The following is a 21,202-nucleotide window of genomic DNA, read 5'->3' on the forward strand; positions in this document are numbered from 1 at the left end:
TGAGTGACTACTTAAAAGGAAAAACTGAGATTGTTTTGCCTTTGGTACCTGAAAAGAATGGTTTCTCCCTCTCTGGTCCAGGGGCAGATACAGCTATGCCAGTCCTGAGGACCGTCCTGTTGTGCCCTTGGAGCTTGCTCAGCGCTTCTCAGGGATTTATCTGGAAGCCTGAAGCTGGGCTAACTAGAGGCTTACAGAGTAATTCAGCATGCCCACAAGAAAGAGAGCATACAGCAAGATTTTCTTTGCCTTCTGTGCTGGAGGATCATCATAATTGCAGAGATATACTTGCTGCTTCTCTGCCTTTTTGAAATAAACTCTAGAGATAAGACTGTTAGAAGTTTCTGCCTCCCATTATGCACTGAGCTTGGTATTTCCAAGTGTTCTTGAGGAATGGGAGACATTGTGGGCTTTCTTTGCCAAAAGGGTAAATACTTTATCTTCCATTTAAATCCTTGTAAAGGCAGAGATAGAACCCTGTTGACAGGCCTCTAGTTGGCATGTTTCCAATATGGACTGATTTAAATTCTCTTTATCCTTGTTAAGATTTTTCACACACAAATATATCTTTGTGCAAAGAAAGGCAAAGAGCAAATCCTGCTCTGCAAGTCATTCGTGTGAGGTAGAGGGAAGGATTTCATGATAAGATTGAATTGATTTGGTTATGCTGGCTTTCCAGAAGGAAATGATTCCTTTGTGTGTTTTTCTTGTCCTCCTGCTTCATTAATGGAGTTAAAAATTAAATCTCTTGGTTTTGGCCTAGGAAAAGGTCTATGCACAACGAAGTTGGAGTCACAATAATAACTTCTTCCCTGGAATAGCAGTGTAATTGGGGTGCAGGATCCCTAAAGCAAGCCTGGGAGAGAAGCTTGTTTAGTTTTATTTAAAGCAACAAAAAAATAAGGAATGATAAATTTGCCACTGGTGGCTGGTTTCCTATTGCTGCTGTTCATGTGCATGCATACAGCTGCTTATCCTCATGTATTCCAGAGGCTCTGTATGGTTGTTAATGACAGGTCATTCCCAAATACAATCAACAGCATGAAGCAGATGCCCTAATAGACTCCACTGACAGAACATAAACAGAGTCAGTTTTCCTTCCCTCCAATTGCAGATCTCAAATACCTCTTAAAGATTCTGCAGATCTATGGGCAGTTTTCCACTAGATACGCTCAAGCTGTGTAGGTGTTTCTTTCTCTAAGGCTTTCTGCACCCTTTGATGAGGACTGCTTTAATATTAACTTGGAATCTTGGAGTCACTCTTCCAAATATCAATAAAAGTTTAGGTGAAAATGCAAACTTTAAAAAAATGCAAACAGAGTATTGGCTCTACTGTCCAGAATAGATCATCTATAATCATTTGTTACTTTGTTATCTATGTAATGAATATCAGAAATAACTTGCTAGTCTACTCATACTAAGATCGAATTAGAGAGAGCCTTCATTCTGCCTGTTTGGTGGTCTGGTGCAGCCAGGCTTGCTCTTCTAAGTCAGGTTTGTAGTGGGTCCCTGCAAAATGTTGTTAGCATACTGACCCTTTGGTTCTTCCAAGGCTCTCAATCAGATATGACTCCTCTTACTCTGGTTAAATTGCTTCTATGTAGGTCAAAAGATGAATTTTTGAAGACCCTCTCCATGATTTCTGGGCTACCTCACTTTAAAAATGCCAGTGCTTCTTTTGCAAGTCAGATGCTACCATCTGGTCTGCCCTATGAATGGCTCTTTGTGGCTAATAGGGGCTCTCCCTCCCCATCACTGCTTGGTTAAGCTGATGCAAGAACAATTGCTGTAATTACGATCTCTGCTCTTTTTGTGAGTATGTGACTGCTATGCTCCTTTGAAAATCCAACTGCAGGCAGTTGTGGCTCTTTTGAATTCAACAGAAGCTGCTTACTTTGAGAAAGATGTGGTCGGTGCAGGGCTCTGTAGCCTCCAGCTGTTGATAAATCTGTTGTACAAAGGAAGGGCACCTTGCTGGCAGGCATAGTCTCAATGAAATCCTCTTTATCTCATACACACAGCAGAGGTTCTGAGGGTTTTGGTTTGTTTTGTTGCTTTGTGTATGTGTTTTTTCCTTTTCTTTTTTTTTATTTTTTTTTTTAAACAAACTCTTTGGGAAGCTGTTTGATCATTCTTTCTTGGCAAGGAAGATAAAAACCCTGAAGCAGCAGTATTTGTTTGTCCTGTGCTAAGCAGGACACAGATTAGGTCCTTAAATTGGACCCTTCCTTGCCATGTTCTTTAGCCTCACCTGCCAGAGCCAGGGCAGCCTCCTGGTGGGAAGGCTTAGCTATGTTGGCCATGTTAACCCTGCTCTTCTCTGACAAACTCCACAGAACTGTGTACTATCAGTTCACGTAGGTGGTGCTGGGGGAGATGCTTTCCTTCTTTCTTCTAAGGTTAACATCCAAAAATACGCTGAACTCTGCAGAAAGGATTATGTAGTAGTTATTAACATGTGAAAATGGAGGAATAAAAATGACTGGTGAGAGAGAAGTTCTTCACAAGCTAGATGCTAAGTTGCATAGAGCTGTTACCTCTAGATGGAGAAAGACCTTTCAGAAGCAGAAATGTGAAGCCAACCATGGCGAGGCGGCTTTGTCTTGCTTGAAGTTGTCTGACTTTCAGGATCTGGACTTTCATCTAATTGGCCTTACACTGACTGTATGAATGTGTAATTCTCTGCCTGCTTTGCTGAAATAAGATAACTGCACTAGAAGCCACGCTGAGCCTTAAAATGAATCTTGGATTGAAGGAAATTGCTAGTGAATGTGTGCGCTGCCCCAGATTCAGCTTTACCTGGAAGTGTTTGAGGTACAAGCCAGGGCAGCCTGACATAGGAGGCTGTACTGGAACCTCCAAGCAGATTAGCCTGCCTGCACAGCACCTCAGTGAAATCTTATTGCCCAGGTGAGCAAAAAGTTGCAAGCGCTGCTTTTTTTGCGCTGTCTGCAGGATTTCATCACCACCCAGTCCTCTCCTACTGTCTGATCAGATAAAGCTGACCAAGGGACTCCACTAGCCTTTGGAAGCATGCAGTGACAGAGATCCTGGGTGGTGCTGCCCTGTAGGAACAGCCTGGAGCCATCTCTGCCATAATGTAAGCAAGGGAATTTCCTTGCATGGCCTGGGGCAGGGAGCTCCTCCGCCCACAGCTCCCAGGGTGCAGCTCCTTCCCTGCCTTCCAGCCTCTGTGCACACTGACTTATTTGTTCCAAGGGCTTCATGTAATTAACTGGCACCCAAATGCTTTGCTCCTTGAGCTGGCACAGGCCTGCTGAACTCTGCTGAGATCTTCTCTGAGCAGGATTTCATCATGCTTGGTGTGCCCCAGAACATGATGCCTTTTTTGAGCTTCCAGTAGTTTGTGCTTTTTGGGGACATGCCATCTCCTCGCTCTCTTTATCTATCCCTACATGTCTGACTCCCTTCATTCACCATGATAGCCTCATGCATTCATCATTTGTTCGTGCCCTTTTCTAAGCACCTGTTGCACCTTCTCCTGCTTACCTTGCCCCTCTAAGCAGCTTGTAGGCAGATCCCTAAGATACTCAGATACTCAGCCAGTTCTTTGTTTTGCTGCTCACATCACACTATGATGTGGTCGTGCAGGCACTTCTCCTTGCTAATAGGCATAATAGGTAGATGCCTGCCTGGGCCATTTTCCTCCAGCACTGCCTGTCTTGCGTTTTCCAGGGCGTGGGGAGATGCAAACTGTCTCAGCAGTTCCTGCATTGTTCTCCCTCTCTTGATGGCAGAGGAGACGCCTCTGTGCTTTGAAGCCTTCTGCCAGAGGAATCTACTTATAGCCCCACGCAGGTGGAGGTCCCCTCATTGCACAACTGCAAGCATATCTCATCTAGTCATGATGGAGTGGGATCTGTGTTGATAGATGCTCTAGAGTATATAAAACAATAAGATCAGTGAAACAAGGCAGTGGAGACTATATTGCTTGGGTCCACTGGACCAATCTCCTCTTGCTTGATAGTGTGAAACTTCTTGTTAGAAAGAGATCATTCATTTATTTTCAGCAACTTGTCTTAATCTGTTTGGTGAGTAAGGAAAGGGATGGTTAAATAGAGGGCAAACCTATCAAAATTTTCTGCTGCATTGAAAGAGCAAGATACATCCTAACCAGTAGCACTCAACAGATTCATTTCTCTCTACTTAATAAATACAGATGACTAGTTAAGAAAGTCAGACTTCAACTGGCCAGCAGAAGTTTTAACCATTTGTACAGCTAAATTAACCAGTATCGAGATTCAGGATCAATTGTTATGTAATTGCAAACATTTTTTAATTGGAAATGGGATAGCAACAGATGCTGTTTGCTAAAGAAACCTGACTGTCATGTAACACATCCATAATGTGTGTTTTGCTTGGCAGAATCACATGTGGATTGTCACTTTCCTTTGCCTTTACCTCTAGGGAAAAAACATGCTGCTAATCAGACAGGTGAATCATTATGAGTTGGATGTGTTTCTTACTTGGATTGTCAGATAAGAACAAAGCCTGATATAATGCAGCTCCGGTTCAGCACAGCTTCAGATCCACTGAGTGATTTCAGTTCTGGCTTAGGGAAAGTGACCATGAGCTGGCTTGTCAGGTTGTGGCTAGCTCCTTAGAGCAGGATAGACTGCGTAGGCTGTGAAAGGCTAGTGTGCCAGGTCATAGGGTTGGTGGTGATTCATCAGCTGCCTCACTGCAGAATACCATTGAGACTCTTATTCCATGTAGTGTAAAATCTCATGGTAATTGCTGCCTTTATGTGCATTGTGGCCCTGTAACCTTAGCCCATTCCACACATGATGTGATGTGCCACGTGCCAAACAGGTCAGAGCCAAAATTTTTTTGCCTTTTAAAAATGTAAACACGAAGGTGATGATTTTTCTGTATGGTTAAATAAAACACCCAGCAGGTCCCATAGGCGTGGTACTGCTTACTCTGAAAACATGGTGGTGATTCCTGGTGCTCAACAGCAGTTAAGTGTTACCTTGGGGTGAGATCCTGTATGTGGCCATGGCTTCCTGGAAAAGTACTTCAAAGCCTTTCCAGGACAGCTGTTCCCTTGCCAGTAGATTTTTCATTACTATAAACAAATGTCTGTTAGAGTGGTTTGTTAATAATGAGCAAGGAAGGGATTATCAGGCAATGCAGTGACTGTGAAATAGAAGCAGAACCTGTGGGAAGGTCGTAGCTCCCTTTGCCCTATCACACATACACCAAGAGCAGTCCCTCATCTTTCTGATGTTTTGTTGGATAGCTCCTATCATTAGCTGAAGCTGTGTTTGCATTTCTAAGAAGATTAATTGGCAACTACACCTTCATTAAACCCTTCCCTGGAGTATGATTGTCACTAGGGGGGATGTCACTTTGTTTACCAAACAGAGCAGTCCAGGGCTGCTGAGTCTGGAAAGAAGCAGGGAGCAGGGGCTCCAGAGAGCGAGTTTATTGAGGTTATTGGTCCAAATTGGACCAAACAAAATCCACTGGCATGTACTATCTTTCTCCATACTGCATGCCAGAAGCCTTGTAAACCTGTCTCCTCCCTGCTAAGTCCTCTCTATTTGGCTACCAATAATGACAGGATATTAATGTTCTTCCCCCTAGCTTCAGGGTGCTCCTAGGCTGTCAAGAAGTTTGGAGGAAAAGTAGTTAAGACCAGAGAATTGGCAGCCTGCCGTATCTCCCCGGTTTGGATATCCTTTCCCCCTTCCAGCCCTCGGCCCAGTACCAGACTGGATGTTCCTGGAGTGCAGAGGTTTCTATGTGACGTTCACCAGCGTCGTGTTGTTTTCAAACTCATCACTGCCTGTTGTTTGGGTATGTCTGTGTACACGTGGCATGTTTGCAATGTCTTTCATGACCACCAAGGACAGGAAGAGGAACACACTGGTGTGATAGCAGACAGCCCCAGTTTTATCTGGAATGCAGGCTTTAGGTGAAGCAGAAACCATCCCAGCAGCGGGAGGTCCCACCATCTGGTCTGAATCACCAGTGGAAATTTCCTTTTGAAGTTTCAAAAGAATGTTGGATTTTTGGTAAAGGAGTGATGAAGAGTGCATGTACTCCTTGCTGTATGAGCTGCTCCTTGCATTAGGCTGCATATGCTAGGAGTTGGTTTTCCTTTGCATTTATTGGAAAATATAAAACACTGAGTGAGAATTCTATGCACAGACTGCAGCACCCTCCAGTCAGCTCTCCCCTTGAGATCTCCACTCTTTATTATGATAGAATAAAAGAGAGAATAATGAAATGGATTAGATTAGGACCTCAGCTCCTCTTCTCAAGTACTTAATCTCTCTGGCAAGGATTCAAATATATGGCCTAAGTGCTCCGTCTTTACAAAGGGCAGCTACTGCATTAAGCAGCATTTATAGAGTGCAGATTAAGAAGGGCTCCTGCTCCAGAGGAGCATACACTGAACATCCTGCAGTGAATTTTTAGGGCAAAGCGCTTTCTGTGATGTTGCTGCTTGCAACTGTCTTCTCCCTCTCTTAGCTTGCCTGGCTCCTGCTTTCACCAACCCCTTCGCCCTTACAAATCCCATATTGATATCTGTTTTTAATACCTATTGCAGTGGTAGAGGCAGGAGAGCCACAGGTGTGCGGGGCTGGGTGCGGCTGCTGCTACCTGTGCATGCCTGCGTGCAGGAATGTGTGTCTGTGCACAGCAGTGTGCCCAGCGAGATCGGCCAGAGGCTGCAACGAGAGGCAGCATTTCACAGGAGCAAGCAGCTAGGGCTGGAATGCTGTCACAGGCACACCCATTTAAACTTCTGCCTCAGTTAAACAGATACAATGGGGCACTGTTTCCCCCTGCTTTTTTCCCCAAGTACAACTATTTGAATATGTATCATGATGTCATCGATTTTAAGGCTGCTTAACTGGCAAATGGAGAGGCATGCATAAAGTAAACATCGCTATGGCCCCTGGGGAGCTTAATGTCAGTCAACGGTCATACCAGAGGATTGGAGGTATCATAAAGCATCACTTGTCTTCAGCAGGTAGGACAGGAGGAAACACGAAGAAAAATCTTCACATCAGTACAACTGATTTCTCCTGGCAAATGTTGTGCTGGGAGACTCATTCAAGAACATGCTTTGGAGTGAGGAGTAAAAAGATAAGGTGTAGTCCCAAACCTCCAGCAAGGCAGTATCTGGGGCACTTTGGGTCCTGCAGGTCAGAATAGCTGCCTTTATAGTACAACATAAAGACTGAAGTACCCAGAAGGGAAACTCCATCTCCAGGGCTGACACCAAAACTGTGTGCGTTATCAAATACATTAATTACACCTTCTTGAAGCCTGCTTGATTTTCCCATTGACCTGCATGGGTGGCTTTTCAGTAGCTTTGCAAGAGGTGACATTGCCACTGGTGACATCCAGTCATCACAACCTGCCTGCCATGGGAACCTCTTCCATACTGCGAGAAAATCTGCAGGAGCAATAGGCTATGAACCAATTGCCTTCAATTTTACCTTTCATTTGTTCCTTTTGTTTTTTCCTCGCTGTAACTCATTGCCTTCATGAAGAATCATGTCATCAATTAATGACTAGCTTTGGCTGGATAGCACACAGACAGAAACTGCTGACTGATGCCATGGTTCTGCAGCCAATAGCAGATTTGTGCACAGCCATATCACACAACAGGATGTGCCAGATTAAGAATAACCATGTAAATGTAGTGGTATTTCTGATAATTTAGCTAGGAAAGGCAATGAGTTTGTGCCAGGTATTGGGTTTTTTTTTCGCTGGCTGTTGTGGAGGTACAGATCAGTACCAGCACACTGATAGAAAAATAAAACCTATCAGCAGGTTTTGCTTTATTTGTTTGTTTTATGAAGTCTGAAGTGGGGGGAAAAACTGGTGCTGGATCTCAGCTTTGTTTTGTGTCACTGCGGTGGTGTTTGATAAGGTAGCTGGAGCTTCAAAGCAGAATTTTCTGTATCACTGAGCAAAGAGATTTAGTGTGCAACCTGATTTCCCAGGAATGCTTCTTGCACAGAAACAACCCTCTATGGAGCCTCTTAACCAAACCACTGCCTCTGCTTCTAAGGCAGAGGAGCTGTCTTAGAAAACATGTCGCCAACAGCGCCCATGCAATGGGAGATCTAACCATCTCCCAGTGTGCACTGGCCTGAATATTTTAACAAATCCCCTTGCCCTTTTCTTGTACAAATCTCTTCTCAGAAAATGAACCCCTCTGTACCAGGAATCCAGGCATTTAGAAGCCAGGAATAGAAAGAGATTGACCAAATCCAGCTCATTTATAGAAGGAAGCTTCTGAGAAGGAGGCAGCAACCGGCACGCTCTGCCAAAGCAGCACATCACTGTTACGTATTTGAAACATTTATTTTCTTAGTGGAACTCAAAATGGGGGAGCAATACATGCAGTTTGGAAGACATGATGGCTGCAAGCAAGTAACAGCTCTGAAGAATGCTGCCATGAGTTTTTATCTTTTTCCTTTCCTTTTCCTTTTCCTTTTTCTTTTTCTTTTTTTCTTTCTCTTGGAAATCGTTCCCTTCTTGGTGTCACATATTTCAGTTCCAAAGGAAAATCATTTAATGTTTAGATGGGGTTTTTAGTAAGCCTTGAATACCTGCTTTCAGAACCAGAGCATGGGGAATTCATGGTTGGGACCCCCAGCACAAAGCCCAGTTTGTGAGGAGGTGGCACCCAGAAATGGCAGATGCTGCCCTTGTCCTTGCACTGGCTAAAGAGAGGGTGCTTTGAGCTGGCTGCTTGGTCTATCACCTCTGGGCCATTTCTCTGCTCCATGACTATTTCCAAGGGTGTTGTACTGTTTATATCTCATCTGATTTAAAGACGGAGGAAATGGAAGGGGCAGGACAGGGTGGAGGCTGTTGCACTGTTAGCACAGCATGAAGGACATTACATGCTGGAGGTGGGATTTTTCAAGGAGAGAGTCTGTTGTGTTGTCAGTGTACTGCACAGGTAGCTAAGCAGAAGGAATGACGGTATTCACAGTGTAGCCAATATCACTGACCAAAAGTAAACACATTATTTAGACACATCACAGAATGCCATGCACTGTCTCTCCCTAGGCGTCTAATTGCTTTATTACTTGGTTTAATGAAACTCCCAGACATTCTCTGTCCCCTGGACCCAGCTGAGGTGAGAAAGGCCGTAGTGCTCTGCCCTGTGCAGGTGGCTCCATGCTGCAGCTGGTGGAACCTGGCTGGCCCCAAGCTGCAGGGTGCTGTGGGCAGCACCAGGCATTGGTAACCCAGGATCAGGCAGTGCCAGTAGTGAGAAAGGCGAAAGGAGTGGTGCCAACTCAGAGGGAGAGCCCAGCTGCTGCTTCCTTTCATTCACCAGCATCTGTCCAGGGACATGGTATGGCCAAAGCAAGTTAATTTGCTACTGTATCACAAAATCATAGAATCATTAAGATTGGAAAAGACTGGTAGGATCATCTAGTCCAATCGTCTGCACATCAGCACCATGTCCCACAGTGCCAGGGAGGTGGTGCAGTCACCATCCCTGGAGGTGTTCCAGAATCGTGTGGATGTGGCACTGAGGGACATGATTAGTGGGCATGGTGGGGATGGGCTGACAATTGGACTAGATGATCCTAGCAGTCTTTTTCAACCTTTATGATTCAATGATACTGTGATCCTATATGCCAACCCCATGCTGGTGATTGTTACTCTACAACACCTTTTCATATTTGTCAGTGCTGATACATCAGAACAAAGTCCATCTGGTAAGCATCCTCATCCAGGTACCTACATATAAACTGGATATCTTAGCTCTGAAATAGCCAGTGGAACCTCAGAACTCCACTGAACCACTTATTCCTAGTAAGGTGATTTGAGATGCGTGAGTATATCCAAAACATCTGCACAGTGTTGCCAGGTATTTCTGAATCACAAAATCATCTAGATTGGAAAAGACCTTCAAGGTATGATACAGAAGGTATGGAAAACCCATGAGCAGCTGATAGGAGCCAGGCAGGGTATCGTATGGCATCTCAAATGGGAACTTAGATACCTAGCTCACAATTAGTGGATGTAGACCAAAGCTGCTTCTCTACTGCCCTCACACTACATGAGAGCCATGAGCACCACTTCTCATGCTACCAGGAGCCAGCAGCACTTGGATTCCTGGGTCACTGAGGATGGCTTTTACAAGTGCAGCCCCATGTATTAGTATCTTGAAAGCACAGACTGTGTTTAATGACTGACTCACAAGGATTTCTCAGGCGTTCTGGAAAATGTCAGTGTTAATCTTCTTATCTTTTCTTCATTTTTCCCCACAAACCTGATGTAATTTGACACACTGATTTCCATGGGGTTTTGCGTATCTGTGTAAACACAAGGAAAGTAACTAGCAGTCCATAATGTGCTCTGACAAGATGCAAATAGATTGGCGAGTAACTGGTGACCTTTGAAAGCTTCTGAGGATTTCTTCCTTGGCCAGCTGGGTCCCACTGAGCCAGTGCTAAACTTGTCTCTATCGCCCCTTCCTTTCCTCCTCTCATTTTTTGCAGCTGCTTCCTTTTTTGGAGGAGCCAGGGACCTACTTAAATTATAAGATTATTATTATTATTATTATTTTAAAATCTGGTATGCCTTTCTGCAAAAAGCATCATGATTTTATGGTTAAATGAAAGTATGAAGGACATGAGGATCAGCCCAGCCCATAGTTACGCACCAAGCACTGCCATTCACTAAATGAGCCAAGCGTTCCTGCACGTGCTTCTAGTGCATGTACAAGAGAGGAAGAGCACATTTTTATGTGTTTTGTGACTATCTCTGTGTCTGACATTCAGAAACCTGAGATAAACTAGCATCCCAAAACCAAAAGAATAAGGACAAATGTACAGATGAGATAACCACTGATAGCCAGGCCCTGGCATGGGCATGGAACAGGCTCCCCGGGACAGTGGTTGTGGCCCCAAGCTGTCGGAGTTCAGGGAGTGTTTGTGTAACACTCTCAAACATAGGGTCTGATTTTTTGGGTGGTACTGTGCGGAGCCAGGAGTTGGACTCGATGATCCTTATGGGTCCCTTCCAACTTGAGATATTCTATGATTCAATGATTTTATGATTTACAGCCACTCCCGCAGTGCTGGGGAGGATCATATCTTTCATAGGGTGGGAGGAATTTCTGAGTTCAGGGCTTGCTGTGGATAGGCCAAGCTGTCAATTCCTTAATCAGAATAATAAAATATTCCTGGTAAGTAACATTTGAAGTAACAGACAAAGTTATGACCATAATGAAGACACACCAGTTTCATAAGGGACTGTCCCAATTAGTGTGTCAGACCAGACGTACAATGTAGGGCAAGGAAGAATTTGTCATTGCCACCTCTTCACTGTTTGGGGAGCATTGTGGATACTGTGGCTTAGTGCTTGGAAGAGCTGTGCTGCCAGGAAAGGCAAGCTGCCCGGGGACAGCAGCATGTGGATCTTCCTGCCTGTGGGAACAGTAAGATGATGGGATGTGCACAGACCACGTTCAGCAGGTTCCCAGAGGACGCTGTCTCTGGAGCTGGGCTTCCAACTGCCCTCAGTCCAGGTGCTGTGGGACAATCTTCATCCCAAGACCTTCATTTCCATCTTACAAGCAGTTATTTGGTCAGAAAGCACACTCGTAGGCGTAGGGCTTGGAGTTTGCACCAGCAGTCAAAGGAGCCTTATCAGACGGTTGGCTGAACAGCACTCAGCCAGACCTGGGCTGGGACAGACAGAGGCTCTATCCCCACCCTGTCACAGAGGTGACTGCCCTGCTGACGTCAGGAACCCTGACTTCATTTCCTGGCACAGGGACCATATTTTCATAGCAGCATCGGAGAGGTAGTGGAACTGGAATAGGCGTGCTTGGCCACACCTCCGCAATCCTCCAGCCTTTAAAGCTCTCAAGGAGCGTGAGCGCAGGGCTGCTGCTCTGCTGGGTTCACAGGAGTGGAAGTGGCTGTGTTACTGGTGTGCTAAGAGGTAGCCTCTTCCAGCCGGAGTCTCCCTGCTGCCTTCTCGGGGCAGGATCCACCAAGGTAATTCCAGACAATGTCCTGCAGGATCCAGGGCAGACCCTTGCTCTGAGCTGGGGTGGGATGGCAGCAAGACCTCATCTGTGAGGGTGGGAGAGGAGGGGGCATGGGGTGTCACAGTGAACAGAGCCAGCTCTGGTTCCAACTTGAGACAGGCAGCTGGAGCCAGGGCAAACATTCCCGGGATGTGATTGAAATTTGCTGTTGGATGGGCATGTTTTATGTAAAAGCATGAATGAGAGAGGAGGCAGAGCCTGGAGAGAGCACTACAGTGAGGACCACAGTTCGGGGTGAGCTGTGATGTAGATGCAGATACAGCAGCATGAAGTTACCATAGCACATGCTTCCTTGCATGACTGCAGAAACCCGAGGAAATCCCAGGTGCTCATGCAGGCGCTAGGTGGGCAATCTCTGCTTCTGGTAAAAGCAGGACAAGTCAGAGCCTCTTCATGCCCCGAGGACATCCATGCTGGAAAAAAAGAAAAGGGTGTAGAGACCAGTGCAAGTGGCCCAATGGTTCAAGACAATGAGGTTCTCTCCTTCTTATCTGCTACGATTGTAATGGCCCCAATCAGGACCTGCGGCGGGACTGTGCTCTGTGCTGCCCTGGGGTCCCTCCAGCTGTCATTGACCTGTATGTGTCGGAGCAGTGAAGAGATAAGCTAATCTGATCAACGGTAACTTTCTGTGGGTAAAATTGCGGCTCTCTAGTTTTTCCACAATGTTCATTTTTGATTTTTCACAAATGTTCAAATAGCTCTCAGCTATTTGTGCGAGTGTTCAAAAATCATTTGTGAACAGTGATCTTCAGAAACTCCCGCATGCATTGTTCACCAGCTCCATTCTCTCCACGAGATTCCAGCATGCCTGCATATTTTGCATTTCACTGCGGGCAGCTTTTTGAAGAGCTGCACATCTCCTTTAACATGGTGATGTTAAAAGCTGGAAATATATTTCACTATTTTTAATTAGGTAACGTTGAGGGTTACGTGAGACTGAGAGTGATTCAGTGATGTTTTCTCCCTTTGTTTATCCCTTGGTTGGGTCAGATGCCATTTACTGAGGACTCAACCTCCCCTCCCTGGAATCTGTCTTTTGAAGTAGCCTGGTAATTGCAGTATGTTGTTCTGGTTGGGGGGAAATCAAAGTAAATGGCACAGGGAGAACTAAACACTAAATTTTGCAAGATCAACTCATTTTTTCTTTGTATGTCAGAAAAGAAAGCCCTTGGTTTTCTAGTGCAGGTCACCATTAAGAAGAGATTCCCTCCTGTTTAATGCTGACATTGTATTTAAACCTCCATTCTGAGAGATTTGAGAGTCTAAGTCTGACTGCACAATTTGGCACCTCGAAAGCACTACCTGCCTTGGGATCTAAATTCATGCAGTGCCATGCAGTGTCCAGCATTCTCATGAAGTGGTGTTTGGATGTATTTTAGGCTTAGAAAGCATTCAGCAACTTAATCCTTTGCGGAAATGGGCAGGGCTCAGCCAAACAGCCCTGTGATCCCCTGTCGAGACAGCCTTACCTCAGGCTTATTCAGCCAGCACTTAACTCTTCATGATGAGACAGCAGGAGCATGCTAGGTGTGTTGGAAGACCTTGTGCATCCTTGGCTCATGGGTTCCTCAAGCAGTAACTTGTTGGGTACTCCTCATGCGGTGCCAGCATTGGCTCTGACATGTTGGTTCTCTAGCCACAAAAGGCAATAGTCTGGGAAGAGGACTGAGATGTCTGGGATAGTTGTTCTTGCTGTGCTACCCTGAAGAAGGACTGTGAGTTTGTGGCTAATGGTTGGTTTCCTGTATTTGCTGTTTAATTTGGAGTGAGAGGAACAGTGCTGGAGGTATCCAGGTAAGCTATCTTTCACTCACACCATAAACCAAAGCCACGGGTGTTTCAGAGAAAGTAACAGAAGGAAAACAAGATGAATAGTTTCCTGTTCTGTAGTGCTCATCTCTGGAGCTCACTGGTACCAGGTACTGATGTTGTTTAAACCCAGCAAAAGGACGTAAATGTGACTATCACTAACGTCCTCTTGTATCACCTGGGACAAAAGTGACAAAGCAGTTCAGCCTTTTTGCCCCATGAAAGGGCCTCACTTTCCCCTGCTGCTTATGCTGACGTGACATTGCACAACCCCAAGCATGGTGCAGTGGACTTCCAAGGTGAATCATCACCTGCTGAAGGGTTTGGCTTGCTCCTGATAGAGAGCCAATGCCAAGCAAGGAGATGGCTAAGCTGCCACAGCCACATGTCTTTAGCACTGTGGTGTCCTTGTCCAGTGAGGTGGGAATGGATATCCATCCTGCCTCTCCTTCCCCAGTGCTGCAGCACCCAGGTGATTTATCCAACAACCTATGCCTTTTATATTTCCACAGCTTTGAGGAAACATTTCCTTGTGAAGTTATTCAAGAAGACATCAAGATGACAACATCGCCTCCTCGAGGCTGCGGCAACATCCATGCTGACTATTTCCTACTTTGTGACATGGATCAGGCCTGGGGGATTGTCCTGGAGTCACTGGCTGCAGCTGGAGTCCTTGTCACCATTTTCCTCATCTGCTCCCTCTTCTTCCTCATCTGTAAAGTCCAAGACAACAACAAGAGGCACATGATCTCCATCTATTTCTTCTTCCTCTTAGGCACACTCGGCATTTTTGGCATCACTTTTGCCTTCATTATTAAAAGCAATGACAGGATTCGCCCCACTCGCTTCTTCCTGTTTGGAGTCCTCTTTGCACTCTGCTTCTCCTGCCTCCTCACCCATGCCTTCAATCTCGTCAGACTAGTGAGAGGAAAAAAGCCCTTCTCCTGGCCAGTGTTGCTGCTACTAATTGTTTCCTTCGCTCTGGTGCAAGTTGTGATCAACGTTGAATACCTAGTCACCAGGCTGGTAAAAGATAGAAACACATTTTTGAATATGGGTTCAGAGGAGGCCAACAAGGACTTTGTCATGCTTCTGATCTATGTGCTCTTCTTGATGACTTTGACCTTCCTGGTTTCCATGTTCACATTCTGTGGGCCGTATAAGAGCTGGAAGAGACATGGAGCACACATCTTTGTCACTGTCCTGTTCTCCATTGCCATTTGGGTTGTGTGGATCACTATGCTCACAAGGGGCAACCAGTCTTTAGGGAAAACTAATTGGGATGATCCTGTTGTGGCCATTGCTCTGGTGTCCAATGGATGGATCTTCTTGATAATGTATGTCATCCCTGAAATTTGTTTCCTCACTGCCCCTCTCAAGCTGGGGGACTACCCTCCAGAAAATGACTTCTGCCAACCCACGTTCATAAAGCAGGCAGCTGGTGTGGACAACCATGCCTATACCCAAGATGAAATTGTGCAAGGTATGATAAATTGATCGACTGCACTGCCCCCAGCCCTAAGCACAAATGCACCTCTCACAAGTTAAAAAAGGTAGAAGAGCTAAAAAGAAAAAAGCTTGAAATTGATGAATAATTTAGAAGTAGGAAAGACAAAAGTTTCAGGCTGATGAAGAAATGCAAGTGAAAATGAATTTTCGGACAGACAAAGGAAAAGACTACAGATCGGAGCAGAAGCCGCAGATGTGTAGGAGGAATGATTGAATAAGGGACATCCTGGGTGTCAGGGCTGAGATGTAATTCCCTGTGACTGTATTAGGTCTGGAAAGCTCAGATAAAAATTCAGGAGAGCTTTTTGTTGTCTCTTAGCAGTGCTTCAGCACTTGAGACTTCTCCAGGTTATACCTAGGAGATTTTTTTCTTCCAGTTCTGACCTTGTTCCCATGATCCATTAAAAAAAAAAAAAATCCATCATCCAAAAAGGAGGTAAGGAGGTCTTTGTTACTGTAAAGATCTCATCCAGTTTTGGAAAAAGTAAAAGTTTTTGTCAGTTGAGGCATCCCAAAGTTATGTGTAGGAGGTGTGACTGACCTCCCAGTGAATCTGCTCTTGAGATCACATTTGCCCCCTGCAGTCAGACATCCCAGTCTGTTAGAGAGTAGTGGAGAAAGGGTGTGATCTCCCAGGGAATACTGCAGAGGGGGTCTGGTGCATGCCAGTGGGAGGGATTTGGCTGAAGTTGAGGTTGGTAATCATGAGGCAGCACGAGGTGGTCTAAACTCCAAGGCCACCTCTGTCCTGTTATTTACAATACCAGTCAGTTCTGCTTTCGCATGGAAATATTCAACAAGAAACTCACCAGTGGATTTTAATGCATTCCTGACTGCATGTTGCATAGAGCTTGGTTAGTCTAAAAGCAGCTGCTAATGTGAGCCACAGGCTGTTTAAATCTCCCTTGATGTGCTATTTCCAAGCTACCATGTAACAATAGCTCATCAAATTTTCCCCCATTTTGTCTTGTGACTTAGGAGACAGGGAAGACACCAGCTACTCCCCGTACTCTGCTCACCTCCAGATGAAGGTAAGCTCACACCCCTCTGATGTAGACTTCTGTTCAGGGGCTGACTAGAAGGGAAGGAGAAGGGGCAAAACCAGATAGGTCCAGAGCAGTCTCTGCAGAGGCAGGTGGATGCTTCCCATTGGGTCAGGTGATGCCATGACACTGTACTCATGGAGGTGTCTGTGGCTGGGAGGAGAGAGCTGCTGCTTGTCTCTGAACATGGGAGGTGAGAGAAGCCCCGAGGCAAAATCTCAGGTGATACTGTTCAGTACGTATTGATTTGACATTGCGTAAGAACTTCTCTCTTTGACCATGGTTCCTGCAATAGACTGTGCCCCTTTCTCAGTAGGCTGTACTTCTCTCCCCAGCCCATGGCCTGAATGTATTCCCATCAGCTGTCATACTGCAAGTTGTCATGCAGATCCAGAACGGCAGTCTGCGTCACCCTGTGTGCACTCACCAGTCCTCCTCCAGCACACAGCCTGGCCAGATCCAGCAGCTCACTCCATGTCCTCCCATGTCCTCTGGTGACACATCTCAATAACTGGTTTGCCGTACCAGGATCCTCTTCTACAGTGTCATCAGTCACACTCTTGAGAAACCTCCTGTTACGTTTCTCCCTTCCTTGTTTTTTTTAGCTCCATTCTATTACTTTTTCCATCTTTTGAAAGTAAAATCTGCCTCGCTTCCTTTTCAGACCCTTGACGCAAAGAATGATTTCTCCATCCCTCGGGCCAAGGCCCACCCAAGCCCATACCATGACTACACTGGTGGGAAAGGCCCCATGTAGCAGCTGTGCGGGGAGCAAAGAGATTAAGGGCCACTCAGTGACAGTGCTGATCCCGCAGAAGAGACAGACTCAGACCCACACTGGCAATGCTGACAATGAGAGGCTCTGTTTTCCCTCAGTTTTCCCACCAGCACCCTCTCATTCCTGGAAGATACCTCTCAGACATGGCTCTGGCTATCGTTTCTACATGGGATGGAGCTCATTCTGGGGAGAGCATGCCCTGGCCTATTTCCAGCAGGAATGCTGCAGGGCTAGAGCAGCAGGAAGTTCACCAGCTGGGCCCATGGCCTGCTCTGTCCCAGATTGGCCCACATGTCTGCCTGAGCCCTGCATCTGTCACAAGAAGAGAAAGGAGCAACAGTACCAGCGCTCTGTGTCCCAACTGCTGCCCACCTGCAAGTGCACTGTGGGTACCAGCATTGAAACACCCCCTCCTGTTTGCCCTGACAGATTTTTCTGATTTGCTCTTGAGTATTACCCACCCCCCCAGCTCCAACTCCTGACCACACGCTCCAGCAGAGCACCCCCAGGGGCTGCCATACCCCACAGACTCTCCCAACCATCCCAACCTGTGGGATCCTGCAGTCAAAATCCCTCTTCTGCAGCTGCCTGCAATATCCCCATCCCAAGCTCTGCCTCCTCCCGAGCGTTTCTGCGGCATTATCACCAACATTTCTCAAGCAGCCAGGTTACGGAGGATTTGCTTTGTCCCAGGAATGAATGCACACGAGCGTGTGCACACGTGTGCCCGCCCATGTGCTGCAAGGACTGCGCCCTACAGAGCTGAATCACTCCGCATCCTGCTTTGCATTCAGCAAATAGCTTTCTGTGGTATTTCGTATACAGACACACAGAGCTCTCCAAGTGGGTGTGTGTGGTATGCTGGCGTCTGACACAGCTATATATTTATTTAGTTCTTTGTATATGGGATATTTAATTAATAAAAACTACCTGATTTTGAGAGACCGGTGTGGTTCATTGGGGGTATGGTTCCCCTCATAGCTGGTGTGTTGGCAGCAGTACCTTTGGGTATTTGCATTATTGGGAGTAGGAAAGAAGCTTGTAGATATTTCATTGAACCTGTGAAAACACATTTTTGTGATGTGTTGCATACAAATAACATTTTATTTGGAAGCAGAAATGCACCTTGGCCTTGAGGCAGCATAATAAGGAGGGATGAGAGATACTATGGGCACTCAGTGCAGAGGACAATGATTTTTGTGATTAATTGATTGTTATTGTGAATGCTGCTTTGCAGAATTGTTCTTCCCCACTCTGTGGATTTACAGTGTATTTCAGAGTCACTTTTTAAACCACTATTTGATGGCCCAAGTACTGACCTGCACTAGTTCAGTACTGAGGTGGCTTCAGGTGAGGGCTGATTGAACTGCCAAAAGATCTCAGTGGCAATGGGCACAGGCTGGGAAGGGATGGTGCCACCCCACAGAGATTCAGGGGAGGCTTTTTGGGAAAGCAGCAGTTTCCTCTTTTCTTATTGTTGCTATCTAACCCAGACGGACACTTAGTCACACACAGTGCCCCGTAATATGTAATATCAGACTGGTGGGGCAGGATGGGCCAGTCACGAAAGAAACAAGCGTGTGGAGGAGGGCACTGTGCTGGGCTTTTTTTAGCATTTTTTTAGTAGGTCAGAGTGTCACAGGAGAAGGGTAAGGAACAGCAGCATCTCTCCAGGGCTCCATGCACCTGGGCAAATACAGGCACAAGGGCATAAGAATTTGGGGCAGAGCGTGGGGCAGGTGATGCTGGGGAAGGACCTCACTGTTCACAACCCTGACACAACCTGTACCAAAAGGCTCCTTCTCCCAGCAATGAATGACATACAACACTCCCTTTCCTCCCTCCCTCATATATCACTTATGCTGCTGTCCACTCCCCTCCCAGTTTTGATATTCAAGACACAGAAGTGTACAGGGTGACTCAGGTTGTGCATAGAGCGGGTGTTTCTGCAGACCCTTTTCATTTCCAGCCCTTCTCTGCATTTTATCAGAATTGCAGTTAGACAAAGATTTGAGTCAGGTGGGACCTCAGGAGTGATCCAGCCCTGAGCAAGTCTCACTTGAGAACCAGGCCAGGTTGTGCGGGCCTTGACCAAGTTAAACTTTGAATATCTCCAAAGATGGAGATCTGATCATTCTCATTTGGACATAATTGCAGCTTGTGCCTGTCACCCCTTGTCCTTTCACTGTGCACTTCTAAGAAAAGCCTGACCCCATCTTTGCTATAGACCTCATTTACTTAATAGCCAACAGCAACTGGATCCCCCTTTGCCTTTCTTCTCTGAGGCTGAGCAGCTCCCTGGGTCTCTCATTCTGGTGATGTGCTCCACCAGCTACCAGATATCTCAGGGGGCCTCTGCCAGAGTTATACATCTTGCTCAATCTCTGCTGCAGTGAGAAGACAAAACCAGGTACAGCACTGCAGATATGGCATCTCAGGAGCTAACTAAAAGAGAAGAACCACCTCTCTCACCTTGCTGACATCACTCTTACTCATGCAGCCTGGCATGTTCTTGGCCTGAATTGCCATGAGCACACATCACTGGGCTATCATCAGTTAATCCCATTGCCCTGGAGGAACTTATGTGGCTATAAATAGTAGGAGCTTTTCAGTCCTGAGGTTTCATCTCTAAGGCAGGTGAACAGGGGCCAGAAGCAGCAACCAAGGCCAACTGTGAGCTGAGAGCTGCAGTTGCCCCTCCTGGTGGGGACACCAGGAAGCCCAAGGATCCCTGCTGGCATGTGACATCTTTCTCATGGCAGAAGTCAGAGAAGACATGTTCCTTGTCATCAGCAAGCCCAACACTTAGGAACCATATTGTCAGCATCGCTCTACCCAGGCTGGGGTTGGTGAGATGCTGAAGGCCTGCTGTGTTTGATGGGTCTATGCTCTTCCTGGGCCACCAACCATGGGAACTGTCTCTTGGAGAGAGGGCATCCCTACCCAACTCCAGCCACCCTGATGCCCCACATGGGTCTGAGATTGCTGCTGTTCCCTCTCTCTGCCTGCAGCACACTCACCCTTGTGCATGCAGCACAGACCTATGTGGGATCCTCTCCCTCCCTGAAAGTCAACATGCCAGGTGACCTGCTCCACCTTTCTGGGGAATCTGGTGTTTGCTTTGCCTTCACTATGGTGACAAGTGGAGTACTGCAATACCTACAAGGAGTGCTCTTTTCTGTGAAATAATTTCTGAAGTGCCAGGTGCCAGGCAGGAGCTGCCATCCTGATTGACCTGGGACCAAGTGCCTTTTCAGAGTCAGCTAGGGCTCCACCTGGTGAGGAGCTTCTCAAATCAAACCAGTAGCAGGCACATATGAGGGAAAAGCAAAAGTTGTGGCTTACAAAACAGGCACGTTGATGTCTAATAAATTATTCAGGAGTCGAAACAGAATGCCTTGCCTCTGACAGACTGTGATGTCTGCTGTTTTCCTCCAAAATGATCTGCAGTGAGGCTCAAATGCTGGAACAGAAATGCAAAGAAGTGCTGAAAATAGTGGATGAAGTCATAGAATCACAGGATCCTTAAGGTTGGAAAAGTCTCTAAGATCAACTAGTCCAATCATAAGCCCATCCCCACCATGCCCACTATCATGATCCTCAGTGCCCCATCCATACAATTCTGGAATACCTCCAGGGACAGTGACTCCACCGCCTCCCTGGGCAGCCTGTGCCACTGCTGCACCACTTTTTCTGAGATTAAATGTTTCCTAATATCCAACTTGACCCCTCCCTGATGCACCTTGAGGCCATTACTTCTCATTCAATCACTGTTAACTGAGAGAAGAGGCCAACTTCCACCTCTCTACAACCTTCTTTCAGGTGGTTTTAGAGTGATAAAGTCTCCCCTGAGCCTCCTCTTCTCCGGATATATATAGACAAGGGAAGAAAGGGATCCAGGCAGTGTTTTTGACTCAGTGAAGATACCTACCTACTGCTGCAAGAAGGAGGGAAGGGGAAGGGGAAGGGGACAAGAGGGGAGGGGAG

General features: G+C 46.3%; 1 protein-coding gene across 2 annotated transcripts; it reads left to right on the plus strand.

Moving 5' to 3' along the window:
* The first annotated feature begins 11,843 nt into the window (after positions 1-11,843).
* LOC100540823 (retinoic acid-induced protein 3-like) lies at positions 11,844-18,155 on the plus strand. 2 transcript variants are annotated; one of them, XM_010709978.3, is made up of 4 exons: positions 11,844-12,020; positions 14,398-15,368; positions 16,373-16,425; positions 16,773-17,094. In XM_010709978.3, exons 2-4 carry the CDS (start codon positions 14,444-14,446, stop codon positions 16,782-16,784), a joined length of 990 nt encoding a protein of 329 aa, XP_010708280.1. In that variant the 5' UTR covers positions 11,844-12,020; positions 14,398-14,443; the 3' UTR covers positions 16,785-17,094. The 2 variants fall into 2 exon arrangements, with proteins under 2 accessions (XP_010708280.1, XP_003202241.1); XM_003202193.4 differs by lacking the exon at positions 16,773-17,094 and adding an exon at positions 17,102-18,155 and having other exon boundaries at positions 11,847-12,020.
* The last annotated feature ends 3,047 nt before the right edge of the window (positions 18,156-21,202 follow it).

This window comes from Meleagris gallopavo, chromosome 1 (genome assembly GCF_000146605.3).
Source record: "Meleagris gallopavo isolate NT-WF06-2002-E0010 breed Aviagen turkey brand Nicholas breeding stock chromosome 1, Turkey_5.1, whole genome shotgun sequence".
NCBI lineage: Eukaryota > Metazoa > Chordata > Aves > Galliformes > Phasianidae > Meleagris > Meleagris gallopavo.